Here is a 15,488-nt window from a genome sequence, read left to right as displayed (position 1 = left end):
GAGCCATGAGGTAAGGGGTTGGGAGCAGGGATTGTGTAAGGATGGACGAGTATATTGTGTAGGTTCGGTGGACGGTGGAATACCACGATAGGATAGTGGGCAGGATACTTCGTGCCCTGAAATGAGAAATCCCTTACCTCATGGCTCATCCCCTGTAATAGACCTAGATGCAAGACCTGTCCCATACATCCTCCTACCACTACCTACTCCAGTCCAGTCACTAACATCACCTATCCCATCAAAGGCAGGGCTACCTGTGAAACCAGTCGTGTGATTTACAAGCTTGGAAATGGCACAATGTATTGATCTTTTTGTGATAGTTATTTCTCATCAGTATTAGAAGCTTTTCAGACTGTTTCTGACTACCTTGTATATACTTTATTGCTCGTCAGCTGAAATCCAGAATTTGAGACCACATCTTTAGGGTTTGTTTGGCATGAACTGAGTGAATCTTTATTTTGTTTTGCACTGTGTCAGTTCTTCTCCAAGGTGCTGTGTGTGTAACTATGCAGCAAATAAAATCCAAGTTCATCACATTTGGTGTATTATTTGTCAACCAAGAAACAATCATTCGAAACAGGTCATGCATCCAGGAATGCAAGACAAATAATATTTTTGTGAAAAGTTAGTACCTGTGATGCCATGACTAATAACGAGATATAATTTTTTCCTTTCTTTTACTATCTTGTACTTCATAGATACATTTCTCATGATGTGGAATAATTTTCATTTGGTTATATAGTGTAGAACATGAAGTGTGACTATGTTTACTTTGCTGCTTTCTATATGAGTTCCTTATGTGAAACCTTAGGTTTTTTCTGGTGATATTTCAAATAGTTTTATTAAATGTATTGTGTGAAACAGAATGCAATAGGCAGAAGTGTTGTAAGAACTGTGTAGTCAGAGAGGTATTGATAGTTGTCAGGTTGAACAGTTTGATATAGTGACTCATATTGCTAGAAATGAAGATCTTGCCCTTCACTTGCAGATTTTAGGTGGGCAAATACCCAATCAGGTGCCTGTTACAAAAATTCTGATGACTCTACCAGTAGCATGCAAATATTTTGTCAGTGCATGGGAATCAGTGCAAATAAGGAAAAAAACAGTTAGCAATCTGATCTCCAGCCTTTCCATTGAGGAAAATGAATGAACATAAGTGATAAAGTTCAGCGTATGCAGCAAGCAATAGCTCTCATAAAAATGATAGTAAAAAACACAAACATTTTGCAAAATCAAGCACTTGTCACTATTGTCACAAGACAGATCACTGGATCTGTGATTGTAAAAAGTGAAAAACCACAACTGCAAACCAATATTCACCCAATGAAGAAGCTTTCATTGGAGAAGCAACATTCAGTACACCTGATTCCAATACAATTGGACAACCAATGTATGTATGGATTCAGGAGCAGCTGACTGCAGCTCCAATCAATATTCTTCATTCACAACTTATGCAGAATATCCGTAGGTGAGACCTGTTCATAATGATGGAAAATATTTTCTGCTGTTGTATCTGGAGACAGTAATAGTCTGGCTTACACTGGAAAGGAATGAAAGGAGAGGCACATCAGCAAGGTTTCGCACATTTTGGAGTTAATGGACAATCTGTTCTCCTAGGGCACAGCCCTCAAAAAAGGTATGGCACATCAGTCTGACAAGAGGATGTGTAAATTTTTTAAAAATGAAAGTATTGTTGCTGTAGTAGAGAGACATGACAAACTATTTAAAATTAAATTTAAGGTTGCTTTAAATTGTGTATGTTGTGGAAATGTTGCTACTTGTGAACCTATTTTTTGTGGCACAAAAGGATGGCACATCAGAATATCATGCACCTTAAAAAGGTTTTGTCAAGCGCCAACATAAATTTTCAAGATCAGAAGTTAAAGTGTGAGGACTATATTACTGGTAAGGTATGTAAACTGTCATTAGAATCCAGTAATACAAAATCAAAACAAATAGTTGAGCTTGTACATGAAGATTTGTAGTATAATGCAATAAGACTCTCTGGGTTGTGAAAAATATTTCTTGCTGTTGAAAGATGACTATAGCTGAGCCATGTTGGGCTCATGTGTGCGTTGGTTTAAACCTTGGTTTCTATTCTGTGTTTGGTTTCCCGCAGCTATTGCGATTATGCTGTTCTTCGCTCTCTCTGTGAGAGACAACAGCAGTGTGTATTGATATTCGCACTTTCTGCTATCTTTGGTCTGATGCTTATAGTTTCTGGCTGTGCTGTGTGCTAGCAGTCGGTCAGTTGGAGCGGAGCAGTGAGGAAATCTCTGTGAGGCATAGATTGGCCATGCCTGCTGGTGGTCTCTACGCAGTGTCGGAGTGTTTGGGGCTGTTCCCATTGCTATGAGGTCCATGGCTCACTGACCCTTGACATGAAAGTTGAGTTTGGATTTAATTTACCAGCAAGTTGAGACTGTTCACATTGTACCATTTGGTTCTCAATGTTGGCTGCTGGGACATTCAAGCAAGCAACAACGTGTGTGTTTGAGTTGGTGAAGGTTTAGCCACTGTCCGGTGGAGTCTAACTGTATTTGGTTATTTGCAATTGAAGTGCACCAGTGGAATTTTCTGCCTTGTGGCTGTTAACGTTCCAGTTACCTGCCCTGGCCATTGACATAAATTTAGGCAGTGTCCTTTCCTCATTGTGTTGTCGCTGTCCAGCACGGTGTGTAGTTCGACAGCTTAATGTATGCTTGGTTATGGGTGTCCTTGCCTTTTACGGTTGCATTGAACTCCCAGTTGTGTGCTGGTCAAGTGGAGTGCAAGTTACCTTGTCGGTGGGTCTGTTGACTGTCTGTTGGTTGGGTTGTTGTCAGACTGAGAATGGTTGGGCCGATTGCCTGTCTCACCTAAGTGAACATTTGTATTTCAAGTGCTGGCCGACCCCTGAAATTTCTGAGCACCATTAGCTGCACTGCCTTTTCTTATTTTCTGTTATGTGTATTTGTGTGGCCCATAGCTGATGGTTTTGAATTAAAGTTGAATTGTTTTTAGTGTGTTTTAAGTCATGGGCCTTCAACCACTTTAAAATTAAAGTTCCTTGCTTTTCAAGTGTTAGATTGTTTGGGCCTTCAGCCTCATTAAAACATTGTTTAAAGGTAAAGCCTTGGGCCTTCTGCCTACTAAAAATTATTTTAGTTGTGTTTTGAGACATGGTCCTTCAGCCATTTTAAAATTAAAAGTTTCTTGCTTGTCAGGTGTTAGAATGTTTGGGCCTTCAGCCTGATTAATATATTGTTTAAAGATAAAGCCTTGGGCCTTCCACCTAATAAAAATTAGTTTAGTTGTGTTTTAAGTCATGGGCCTTCAGCCGTTTTAAAATTAAAGTTCCTTGCTTGTCAAGTGTTAGATTGTCTGGAGCCTTCAGCCTAATTTAAGATAAGGCTTTGTTGTTTAAATTTATTTTAGCTTGAGTTTTAAGTCATGAGGCCTTCAGCTGTTTTTAAATTAAGAATCAGGCTCTTTGGGACCTTCAGCATAATTGAAGATAAGGTCTTCTGCCTTGTGTTTTTTTATTTAATTTTACCTTGAGTCTCAAATCATCAGCCTTCAGCTATCTTTAAATTAAGGTTGTTGCTTTTCAAGTGTTAGATTTTTGGGCCTTCAGTCAAATTATAGAACTTAATTAACATGAGGCCTTCTGGCTTCTAAATATTCTTTTTGGTGTCTCAATTTTGAGTTAATGGCCTTTAGCCATTTTTTTAAATTAAACTGGTTGTGCCCTTAGGGTATAAGATAGTGTTGCATATTCAGCCAATAACTAAGTTCAAGAATTTGTGCTATAATGTTGGTCAAATAAATAAAGTTATAGGTGTTCAAGTGTAACTGACAGCTGCTCATTTTGGCCCCTTTCCACAATTCCAACTACCTGTCCTATCCTGCAGGTTTGGCAAGGCGTCTCACTGGTAGCAGAGCGTGGTTATGCATGTGTTTGCTATTCTAGTTGCTGTCAGTTTCACTCTTGTTTCTGTTTCTGTTTGGTGATACCATATTGTTTTGGCTGTTACTTGTTTCAGGTGCTTATCGTAATGGCAATCAGAGAGTGTCCAGGGATTGGCCTGCTCAGAAAAGACTACCTTGTTTATGAGTTGGCAATAAGGCACCAACCGGTTGAAGGAAGTGTTCCGGGATTGGTAGCCCGTTTGCATGCTGCCGTGCTTCAGCCGGTTGAGGTCACGTCAGTGGTGGTGGGTGAGACAGAAGCGGAAATTGAATTTTTGTTTGAGGCTATTAAAGGCCTTGAGGACACTATTTGTCTTTTGGAGGGAACCCAACTGAGTGACAGTCAGCTGGATCGGGTGCGGGCACAGTTGATGCATTTAACTAATCGGGTAGCAGATTTAAGCTTGTTAGATTTGGAGGATCATCACAAAAAATTGACCATTGAGTTGGAAACTTTGGTGAGCACATTACAGTTTAATCTTATGTGTTTGTAGTTGGATGGGAGGAAACTTTAAGATAGTGACTTGCACTATCAGCAAGAGGGTGAGAACCAACCTGGGGCTGGCACTGTTCCACGCTCTGTCAGGTTAGATGCTGTGTTTACTATGTTGCCTGATACTCTGGCCTATTTCTTTCAAGATATTACTGAATTGGTTGTGGAGCGACTAGATCAGGTACAAAAATTATTGTGGTTATTGGTTACCTAGAACAACACGCAGCTGCCTTTCGCGTTGCACACCAAGTAATTCTGTCGTTGTTGTACCCGACAGCTACAGGTGAGTTGCAGAACCTCCTCTCATGAGCCATGGTGGAAGGGTTTTCCTTGGAGTAGTTAAGAGAGCTCATAATTAGGCAAAGGTTAACCACTGGGGTTCGTAAACAGCTTGAGTGTCGTTACATTTGGGAAGTGCAGCGGGGTGAGGAGCAGTTACATCGGTATGGCAATAGAGTTCAGACAGCCTCTTTGGCCTTGCTGATTGATTTTCCTGAACAAGAATTAATCATTCTAAGGAGAATGCGTGTGGCGGATAAGTCACATTTTGACTTCCGTAAGCAGCCTACAACTTGGGAAGAGTTCCATGATGTGCTCGTAGCAGCATCCGCACTACAATTTGAGAACCATGTACGTCATGAGGTTAAGGGGTGGGACATCGGCACCGACCACAGATTATCTGCATCCGCTGAAGTTATAAAAAGGGAACCCCAGCGTTGTTTCAGATGCAGCAGTATGGCTCATTTGGTACACTATTGTGTTCAGCCTTGTGCACCTAGAGCCAATAGATGACACTGTGTTGGGCCACGAACTCGGGTTCAAACTTTTAGGCCTTGGCGTACTCGAGTGGTCGCTCCCTCATCACGCCCCTTGCCTTACGTTTGTTCTCGGGTGGGTGGTGAGACAGTTTGTGCTCTTTTGGATGTTTCGAGTGGTTTTTGGAATTTGGACATCTTATGAAACTTGGTTCTGTCCCTTCGCCAGTGCAGAGATGTCAGCTGGCCAATGGCCAGGTGTTACCTCTGTATGGTTGGGTCCAGGGGAATGTTTTGGTCAGTGATTTTTCCTGGCCTATGCCTTTAGCCTTGGTTAAGGAACTGCCTTTAATCTAATTTTGGGGTGTGATTTCATAAATAAAACCAGCTTGGTCTTTGATTATTCTGGACACACCTTTTCCTTTAAGTTCGCTCCTCAAGAGAAGTTTGGCCTTTGCAAGTGCACTAAACCTAGTGTGCATCAAACTGTCAGGGCGTTGGCTGTTAAGGTTGCAGCTAACGAGTTTGATATGGCCCATTCCTTGCCCCATCAGGCTTCTCAGTTACGTGAGTTGTTGCACAGTTTTCACCAGCTCCTTAGTGATAACCTGGGTGTTACTGTCCGATGATATTCCGGTTAGGTAATCCCCATACCGCCTCTCACCCCCTAAGGTGAAGATACTCAAAGCTAAAATATCTCAAATTCTCCAACAAGGAGTGATTAGGCCCTCTACTTCTTCTTATGCTTCCCCAATATTTCTTGTACCTAAAGATCAGGGGCGCGATTTCAGACCTGTGGTTGACTACTGCCGTTTAAATGCTAAGGTTGTACTTGAATCAGTACCCCTACTTGATCTGCATAATTCTTTTGCGTGGTTTGCCAGCGCTAATTTGTTTACGGTCCTTGATTTGAATCAGACCTCTTATCAGATTCCATTGGATGAAGAACGTAAACATGTTACCGCATTTCGTACTGATTGGAACTTGTTTGAATTTAACAGAGTCCCTTTTGGGCTAGCAAGCAGAGTGGCTGTGCTTACTCATTTGTTGGATAATATCCTTGGTGACTTGAAGTTAGTCTATGTGTATAATTATTTGGATGACTTGATTATCTATAGCTGTTCATTTGAGGATCATTTGGAGCATATCCAGCAAGTTCTTTTGAGATTACAGTGAGCCAGGCTAACAGTTAAGCCCACTAAGATCACACTAGCCAAGCAGTAGGTATCTTTTTTAGGTCATACAGTGTCAGATCAGAGTATTCGAACTGACTGAGAGTGAATGAATGCCTTACAGGTATTGCCTCCACCTACTGATAAGCGGGGAATTGCTAAATTCAGAGGCATGGTAAATTACTTTAGGTGTTTAATTCCCAATTTTGCTGTTGATGGCACCCTTAAATCAGCTACACCAGAAGGGTGCACACTTTGAATGGGGACCCACCCAGGAGGCTCCGTTTGAGAATATTAAAGCAGGGATAGCCAATCCTCTGGTACTTGGGGTACCCAATTTTAATAAAAAGTTTGTTGTTCAAACTGACACTTCTAATGCTGGTATTTCTGCCGTTCTCCTCCAGGAGCTTGAGGGGCAGAAACAGCCATTAGCCTATGCATCTTGTCGTTTAACTGATGCCAAACATAAGTACTCTGTCTATGAGTGTGAGGCCTTGGCTGTTTTATGTGTGTTACAGAAGTACTGCTTCTACCTTGAACATTGGGTATTCCAATTAGAAACTGACAATCAGGCTTTGAGCTGGGTGTTGGCTAGGCCAAGCAAAACTGGCAGTATTGCCAGGTGGACAGTATGCATTTTGGTATTTCAGTTTGAAGTCAAACATGTCAAGGACTCTGAAAATATCCGTGCGGATGTTCTCAGCCGGATGTTCGCCAAAACTACACCTAGTGAGGGAAGATGGCAGTAGAGGGAGACAATCTTAATTGTATGGTGTTGGGTGAAATTCCCCTCTTGTTTGCAGATGTTGCTCACCATCAAGATCAGTACCCCATTAAGCAATGTGTGATGGCAGGAGAGCTGTTGGATGAGTATGTTCTTAAGAGTGGTATTTTCTGTAAGAGGGTGGGCGAGGCTAAGAAGCCCAAGATCTGTTTGCCTGCAACCTTGGTGTGCCCAGTTTTTTGTTATTTTCCTGATTTGTTGGTGGGTGGCCATTTAGGTACTTATAAGACTCTCCAGAAAATCAAGGAGCATTTGACTTGGCCCTCCATGGACCAGGATGTGAGGGAGATGATATAGCAATGCCGCTTGTGAAATGTAGCCAAACCCAAGAATGCTCTTCAGCAGGGTGGTTGCATTCTGAACGAGAGTCCTGTCCTATGGACAAGTCCTACATTGATTATTTAGGTCTGTTACCTCGTACTAAGAAGGACCATCGATATGTGCTAGTTGTTATCGATGCATTTTCCAGATTTACTTGGCTCCTCCCGAGCTGTAATGTTACCGCTGACACCAGTATTTATCATTTAAGTAATGTCTTCAGTGCTTTTGGGCCACCCAAGCAGCTTGTTAGTGATAATGCTCCTGCATTTCTTTTGGGTCCTTTCAGACCCTTCTGTTTTCAGAATGGTCTCAAGCATATCACCACCAACGCCATATTATCCCCAGTGTTCCTTTGCAGAGAGAATTAACCAAAACCTTAAGTCCACATTGATTAGTTATTATCAGCAAACCCATAATAAATGGGGCTCCAGTCTTCCCTGGCCTAGTTTTGCCTTTACTACCGCCAGTCATGAAGCCTTGCAAGCTACGCCTGCATCCTTGGTCCTTTTCTATCCGGTAAATTCCCCTCTGTCGAACTTGTGGGGAATTCAGGATCTTATTGCTGCCGATGTTAGTCCTTGTGCTATCTTGGAGAACAAACTGGGCCAGGCGCAGTATACTCAGAGCCCATAATAAACAAGCTGAGCATTTTAATCGTAATCAGGGAACCTTTTTAGGGCAGGCCAGGGGATCAAGTTTATGTCCACAACTTCCCGGGGAGGCATGTACCTGGTGGCAATTTTAGTAAATTTACTCCTTGTTTTGTGGGGCCGTGCACTAATGTGTGTATATTAGGCCCGGTAAACATATTGCTCAAGGAAAACACTTCAGGTAGGTAGTATCGGGTTCACCTTAGCCAAGTTAAGTTCAGGTACCTCAGGGCTTGAATCACCCCCTTCCTGTTAAGTTTGAGGGGTTGAGGTTGAGCCATGTTGGACTCATGTATGCATTGGTTTAAACCTTGGTTCCTATTCTGTGTTAGGTTTCCTGCAGTTATTGCGATTATGCTGTTGTTCGCTCTCTCTGTGAGAGGCAGCAGTAGTGTGTATGATATTTGCACCTTCTACTATCTTTGGTCTGGTGCTTATAGTTTCCGGCTGTGCTGTGTGCTAGCAGTAAGTTGGTTGGCGTGGAGCAGTGACGAAATCTCCACGGGCCGCAGATTGGAAGTGGCCGCTGGTGGTCTCTACACAGTGCCAGAGTGTTTGGGGCTGTTCCCATTGCTATGAGGTCCGTGGATCATCGACCCTGGACACGAAAGTTGAATTTGGATTCAATTTACTAGCAAGTCGAGACTGTTCACATTGTACTGTTTGGTTCTTGTTGCTGGCTGTTAGGACATTCTCTCAAGCAACAACATGTGTGTTTGAGTTGGTGAAGGTTTAGCCACCATCCAGTGGAGTCTAACTGTATTTGGTTTTTTGCAATTGAAGTGCACCAGCGGAATTTTCTGTCTTGTGGCCATTATGTTCTGGTTACGTGCTGTGGCCATTGACACAAATTTAGGCAGTGTCCTTTCCTCACCGTGTTGTTGCTTTTAGTATTTCAAGTGCTGGCTGACCCCCGAAACTTCTGCATGCCGTTAGCTGCACTGCCTTTTCTTATTTTTTGTTGTGTGTATTTGTATGGCTCACGGCTGATGGTTTTGAATTAATGTTGAATTGTTTGTAGTGGTGTTTTAAGTCATGGGCCTTCAGCCACTTTAAAATTTAAGTTCCTTGCTTGTCAAGTGTTAGATTGTTTGGGACCTTCAGCCTAGTTTAAGTTAAGGTTTTGGTGTTTAAATTTACTTTACCTAGAGTTTTAAGTCATGGGGACTACAGCCATTTTTAAATTCAGGATCTTTGTGTTTCTAGCATCAGACTGTTGTGGCCTTCAGCCTAATTGAAGATAAGGCCTTCTGCCTTGTGCTTTTTTATTTAATTTTATCTCAAGTCTTAAATCATCGGCCTTCAGCCGTCTTTAAATTAAGGATGTTGCTTTTCAAGTATTAGATTTTTGGACATTCAGCCAAATTATAGAACTTACTTAATGTGAGGCCTTTTCTGCCTTTTAAATATTCTTTTTTTAAAGTGGTTGTGCCCTCAAAGCATAAGATAGTGTGGTGTATTCAGCCGATAACTAAGTTCAAGAATTTGTACTGTAATGTTTGGTCAAATGAATAAAGTTCTATATGTTCGAGTGTAACTGACAGCCACTCATTTTAGCCCCTTTCCACAATTCCAACTACCTGTCCTGTTCTGCGAGTTTAGCAGGGTGTCTCAATAGTGACTGGAAAGTGGTGTACCTCATCAAGAATAAGTCAGACACAGCTGAATGTTTGAGAAATTTCTTTAAACTGAGTGAGAAAAAAGGGTCAGCGGCACAAAGACATTAAGGACAGGTAATAGATTAGAATTTTTTAATCAAGGAGTTAATAATCCAACCAGCCAATGTGGAATTTTGCATCAGTAAACATCATACAGTCCACAACAGAAAGGCGTTACTGAAATGGAAAATAGAACTGTTGTCACATTAGCCAGGACTTGTATGCATACAAGTGGACTGCCAGCTGAAATGTTGGCACAAGCTGTGAATTATGCATTATTGACACTCAGCTGAACAGGAACAAGTAAAGAAAGGGGAGTTGTGCCATGTGACCTGTGGCTAGGGAAGAAACAAAGCTTAAAAACCCTCAGAACTTTTGGTGAAACAATTTACATCCATGTTCCAAAATAGATGAGGCAGAACTGGAATTGAATGTCAGAAAAGGGATATTTTGTTGGTTATGGCCAAAACACAAAAGGTTACCACAGGTGTCATTTCCAGACCAGCAACAAGTAAAAATCACTGAGATGTTACCTTTATAGGGAAACTCTTTAAGGACAACTACAGTACACATGAAACATCAACACCAAGAGCAGCAGTCTTTTTTCTACCCGAAAATTAGTTATTACTTTCTCTAAGAGAAGTAGCTTTCTTCATCAGAATGCCCGTGCTGACAAGACATGTTCAAAAACGTCTTTCATGGATGAAGAATATGACTTGAATTACACAATACAAATTAGTAAATTGGAATATGCATATGCCAAGATGCAACAATTTGCCACTCATTGTGGAATTATTTACATATGTTTGCAAGAGAAACTACATTGGTATTGGATTGACCTCTTCTGCCATTCTGAGTATAGTGAATGAAATGGCCTAAATAATATTTTGTAAATCCTAATACAGCGCCATAAAGATGAGAAAAAATAAGCAGTAGTCATACGATTTCATGAACAAAGTAAAAAAATGGATATGATGTTGAAGAGAAAGGTATGACAGGAATCATTTTGAACCCTTCTGTCTTTCTAGTGTTAAATAGTCATATGTCAGTTCTGGGCAAGCTAACAAGCATGTAACTCCTATGCTCCTGATATTGGCTCTTTTTATAGCTATATACAGTTTTTTTCCGAAATACATGTACTTATGTCCATGGAAACGGATCAGTGTTAATGTCTAAAAGCTTTCAAGCAATTTTTGTTACTCAAGCTAATGAAAATTCTGAGTAACTGTGTTATGTTTGGTAGGAAGCCTAAACTGTCATTGTTGCTTGAACAATGTATTGTTGAGCATAGTGACTTTAGTTAACAACTGAACTAAATGAGCTATTGCAGGGAACTTCAGTATAGGGATTTATTACAGGACAATACTGTATATGAACTGTGATGCTTTGTGTGAATACGGACAGTGTTTATGCCATGCTTGATTACTTGATTTGATGACTGGTTAGAGCTGCCAATGACTATTAGTCAGTTCTTTATTTAGTTGAGTTGTAATAACTTTGCAGTTCATACGAGTAATTGTGCCACTGCTCTTCATCACTTGTGAGTGGCAACCTGTGAAGTAGGAAAACTGCTCACTTTCCAAACTGTATAACTTTAATAGTTTTATTATTATTATTATTATTATTTCTTTGCTACTGGACATATGACAGATACTATGAAAATCAGATGGTGCTTTACAACTGTTCTCTAATTTGACATGGATAGGCTTTGGTGGTGTAGCATACTGCACATGTGGTAACAAAGCATTAAATGCTCTTACATAATATGAAATATTGGACACTGAATATGATTCATTTACTCCAATTGATTTTAATGTGCATAAGTTTTCTTGATTACAGAAAAATAACTGGAATTAAAGGTGTTGCAGGACCAATAAATACACAGTATAATACATCAGATATCTGCATTCTTACCGCAAGCACAATTCTGAGTGGGTTCAGATAAAGATTTCCACGTCTATTGGTATTGAATTTATAATGCTTAGGCAGTAAGTCCATGGCTGTCTTCTGATTTGTCCAGTTTCCAAGAAGTATTGTTTGCATTTCTCCCCTTATTATGTTATAAACCTCTGAGAACTGGAACTTACTTTCATCAGTCTGCTCCACTACTGTAATCTCACTATCGATTCCAGAAACACTAACTACTTGTATGTATTTCTCCATACTGCAGCCGTGTTTATGGAATATAAGCCAATGATGGGAAGCAGAGAATAGCTCACTGGTAATATTCTGAAAGAAAAAAAAAACTGCTCAGTTTTCTTGATTAACAATTTGGTCTTTTTAGGTACTATGTGAGTAACAAAGAAATAATAATTTAAAATGACAATTATATTTCTACTCACCATATAGAGGAGACAATGAGTCATAGAAAAACGCAATGAAAAGAGTCTTCTGAACTAGAGAACACACACACACACACACACACACACACACACACACACATTTGGACAAGCATAACTCATACACACATGACCACTGCCTCTGGTGACAACAGGCAGACAGTTGTAATGTGTGTATGAATTATGCTTGTGTGAATGTGTGTTTTCTATTTTAGAAGCAGGCCTTTTCTCAAAAAGCATGAATGTATAGCAGTCTTTTCGTTCTGCCTGTCTGTTATCCAGTGTCTCCTCTATAATTGAGAAGGAGTCTATCGTTTTCATAAGATTGTTATTAGTACATCCTGGACTCTCCATTTTTTAATAATTCAAAGTAGGCGCATAGCAGCTAATTAAAACTAATTTACTTAGTACAGCATCACATGACAAAGTGAGGCCTGAATCCACACAGCTCATTAAATCAATAATATGCAAAAGTCTTAAAATTAACATCTAAATGAAGCCAATGTATTGTCTCCTCCAAAAACAAGCTGGCTCACAATTGTTGTAACTGTTCTTTGATATCCTGGATACTGGCACTGAGGTCAAGCTAGTGTCCAAGCTGGTCCCACACATGATACTGCCACATGAGAGGTAATACACGAGGATGCTGGCTGTCCATGGTGCATTGTTGTGCCATCACAGTTTCCTCAGTCACTACCATAAATATGTTTCTGGTAGCTAGTGCACTTCACTATGTTTTGTACAGTAACACCAGTTGCAAAAAGACTGTGTGAATGATGTGGCTTATTTTACACCATATTTTATTATACGTGAAGATGCTTTGCTCAGTGTACTTATATGTTTTGATGATGCCAACATGGCTTTATCACATTAGAACATGGTGTAGATCAGATCTGAAGATGGTTATTACTAACTGAAACTGGTCATCATTGAAGGACTTTATATTGTGATCAAAGACTGGAATAAAAAACATTTTACTGTAACTGGATCACTGTTTTTATTTGCAATTTTGTTGCAGCTTGTGAAACTCTTAGAGTTTTTCACCAGCTCATCAGCCTGAATGCCATTGTGGCTATTGTGTCCATCTATGATTAGAAGTACCTTGTCATCACTCATAGGTTTAACTGAAGATATAAAATTTAGCAGCCACTTTACAAAGAGCTCTGACATCATGTGTCAACTTTTATTGCAAAGATGTAGAGTTCCTGGGGCCGTTTCATCCTACAATGTGGTGTTTATTTTCTCCTATGGAAATATTATACCTGGAGAAACATAGTATCCAATGGAACACACACAAACTACCATGAATATTACGCACGATGTTCATAAGTGCACTAAACTGTTTATTGTCTCATTCAGCAAAGACCTTAGGTACTCTTTGTACTGTTGTTACGGCTGATTCATCCGTGTTATAAAGTTTTGTTGAGTTGCTGTTGTCTTTCTCTATGGCTGGAGCCAACAGAGAGTAGAATTTTTTAACCTCAGGCCTACTAAAAGATTGTGCCCTTGCTAGTGACATAGGATGTGGTTGGTAAAGACTTATTTTCTGGTATCTTCTTCAAAATCCAACAAGTGAGTCTTTTCCTGCAATTCCATTGTCTCCATTGAAATTAACCGGGGTTCCCATTCTTTGAGCTAAATCAAAAACAAATTTTCTTACATCCGTGACTGTCATTGTAAAAAGTTGTGACTTGTGAGCAACCAGTTTCTTTTCAAGCTCTATCTTCAGGACACATTGAAACCTACCCAACTTTTTCACACGGCAGTTTGCTTGTTTGTTTTTCTCTGCACAATGATGCAGAATTATGGAATATAACAGAATATAAATCTGTTCATCATAAGAATAAACCAGATGTAAACAAACACAAACGCGATGATTGGTCAAAAGCCGTAGCAAAAAAAATTGTTCAAATGGCTCTGAGCACTATGGGACTTAACATCTGAGGTCATCAGTCTCCTAGAACTTAAAACTACTTAAACCTAACTAACCTAAGGACACCACACACATCCATGTCTGAGGCAGGATTCACACTTGCTGTTGCTAACTTTGTGGTCTCGCGGTTCGAGACTGAAGCGCCTAGAACTGCTCAGTCACAACGGCCGGCAAGCCGTAGCACACGTACCCTTATGTTGTTAAGGTCTTGGAAGTAGGTCCTGCTTATGTAGTAGATATCTTATTACTAAGTTATGTTAAATGAAACTTGAAGATATTCAAATGTATTAGCAGCAATCAACGTTTATCTTAATCAAGCATTAGCTACGTAGTTTTTATTTCAAAAATCGTGTACAGTCACAGCCTCTGCAGCGTTGTATTCTGATTGTCGTGCTGTTAATGCGCAGTATGAAAATGGCTAAGGCTCCTGTCTGTTCCGTAGTGAAACACACGTGTGGAACATGGTTAAACATTGCAGAGAAATAGGCTGTTCTTAATGTTTTTCGTAAGTTTACAGAGATAATCGGTTTTGAAGTTTTCCCAGCGATGTATATACCGGTACTGCAGTTTATTAATATAACCACATCAAATGTGTAGCGCAGTCAGAAGCGGTATGAAATGAGGTCTAAATACGGTTACTCATAAGTTGGTTCAAATCTCCCCTAAGTAATTTCTTTTCCTCGTTCAATTTGAAATACCTACATCTCGTAATTATAAAACTCATCATCATTTTTATGAATAGTGCATGTCTTCTTGTTTATAACTACATATTGGGCCCGAAATTCCTGTTTCCATTTCAAATACAGATTCTTAATTATTAATGTTTTATGAAAGACTGTTCATAAAAGTTGTTTAAATGAAGAATACATAACAGTTTGATTTTTAAGGCAAAAATGATAAACCGAATCCTCTTTATTTGGACCATGTCTATCATTTTATACCACACGGGTAGATACCGGTAAGTATCGTAGAAACATGAAAAATTATCATTTTACACAGCATTGCGCACATCACAAAAATGCTGCATTTTTACATTTGCTATTGTACCATTACTATATGAACCCAACAGAACTGATCTGGAACCAAGCTGCAGGATTTGGCCCGAGAAGTAAGAAAACTGTTAAGCCGTCAGACGTGCTGGAACTAATGCATGCAGCTTTTTCACATGTCACTGCCAAATGCTGGCGGAATATGACTCATCATAAAAGAAGAAGAGAAAATACTGCGACTGGTTGGCTTCGTGGATTCTGTTTTTGATAGGCTCATTATCAACAAAGCAGGTGCACTTCCAGAACTGAAATGTATTTCTCGGATTCGGATAAGGAAGGAGCTAAGAGATTGCCAGCCGACTGACTGTAAGTAATACCTTCAGGGGCTTCAATACTTAACTATACAGTGAAATCCTTCAATACTTTCTTACGTTGCACACAGT

General features: G+C 40.0%; 1 protein-coding gene across 1 annotated transcript in view; it reads right to left on the bottom strand.

Moving 5' to 3' along the window:
* LOC124798560 (glutamate receptor ionotropic, kainate glr-3-like) overlaps positions 1–14,560 on the bottom strand; it is a 98,814-nt gene extending 84,254 nt beyond the window's left edge. The window contains exons 1-2 of the mRNA XM_047262019.1: positions 14,113–14,560; positions 11,699–12,013 (exon numbers count right to left, since the gene is read on the bottom strand). Coding sequence (XP_047117975.1) covers positions 11,699–11,947 — 249 coding nt within the window. The 5' untranslated portion in view covers positions 11,948–12,013; positions 14,113–14,560. The remainder of the gene's footprint in view (positions 1–11,698; positions 12,014–14,112) is intronic.
* Between the last annotated feature and the right edge of the window lie 928 nt (positions 14,561–15,488).

Source organism: Schistocerca piceifrons, chromosome 5, assembly GCF_021461385.2.
Source record: "Schistocerca piceifrons isolate TAMUIC-IGC-003096 chromosome 5, iqSchPice1.1, whole genome shotgun sequence".
Lineage (NCBI taxonomy): Eukaryota > Metazoa > Arthropoda > Insecta > Orthoptera > Acrididae > Schistocerca > Schistocerca piceifrons.
This window is presented reverse-complemented; position numbering and strand designations above follow the sequence as displayed.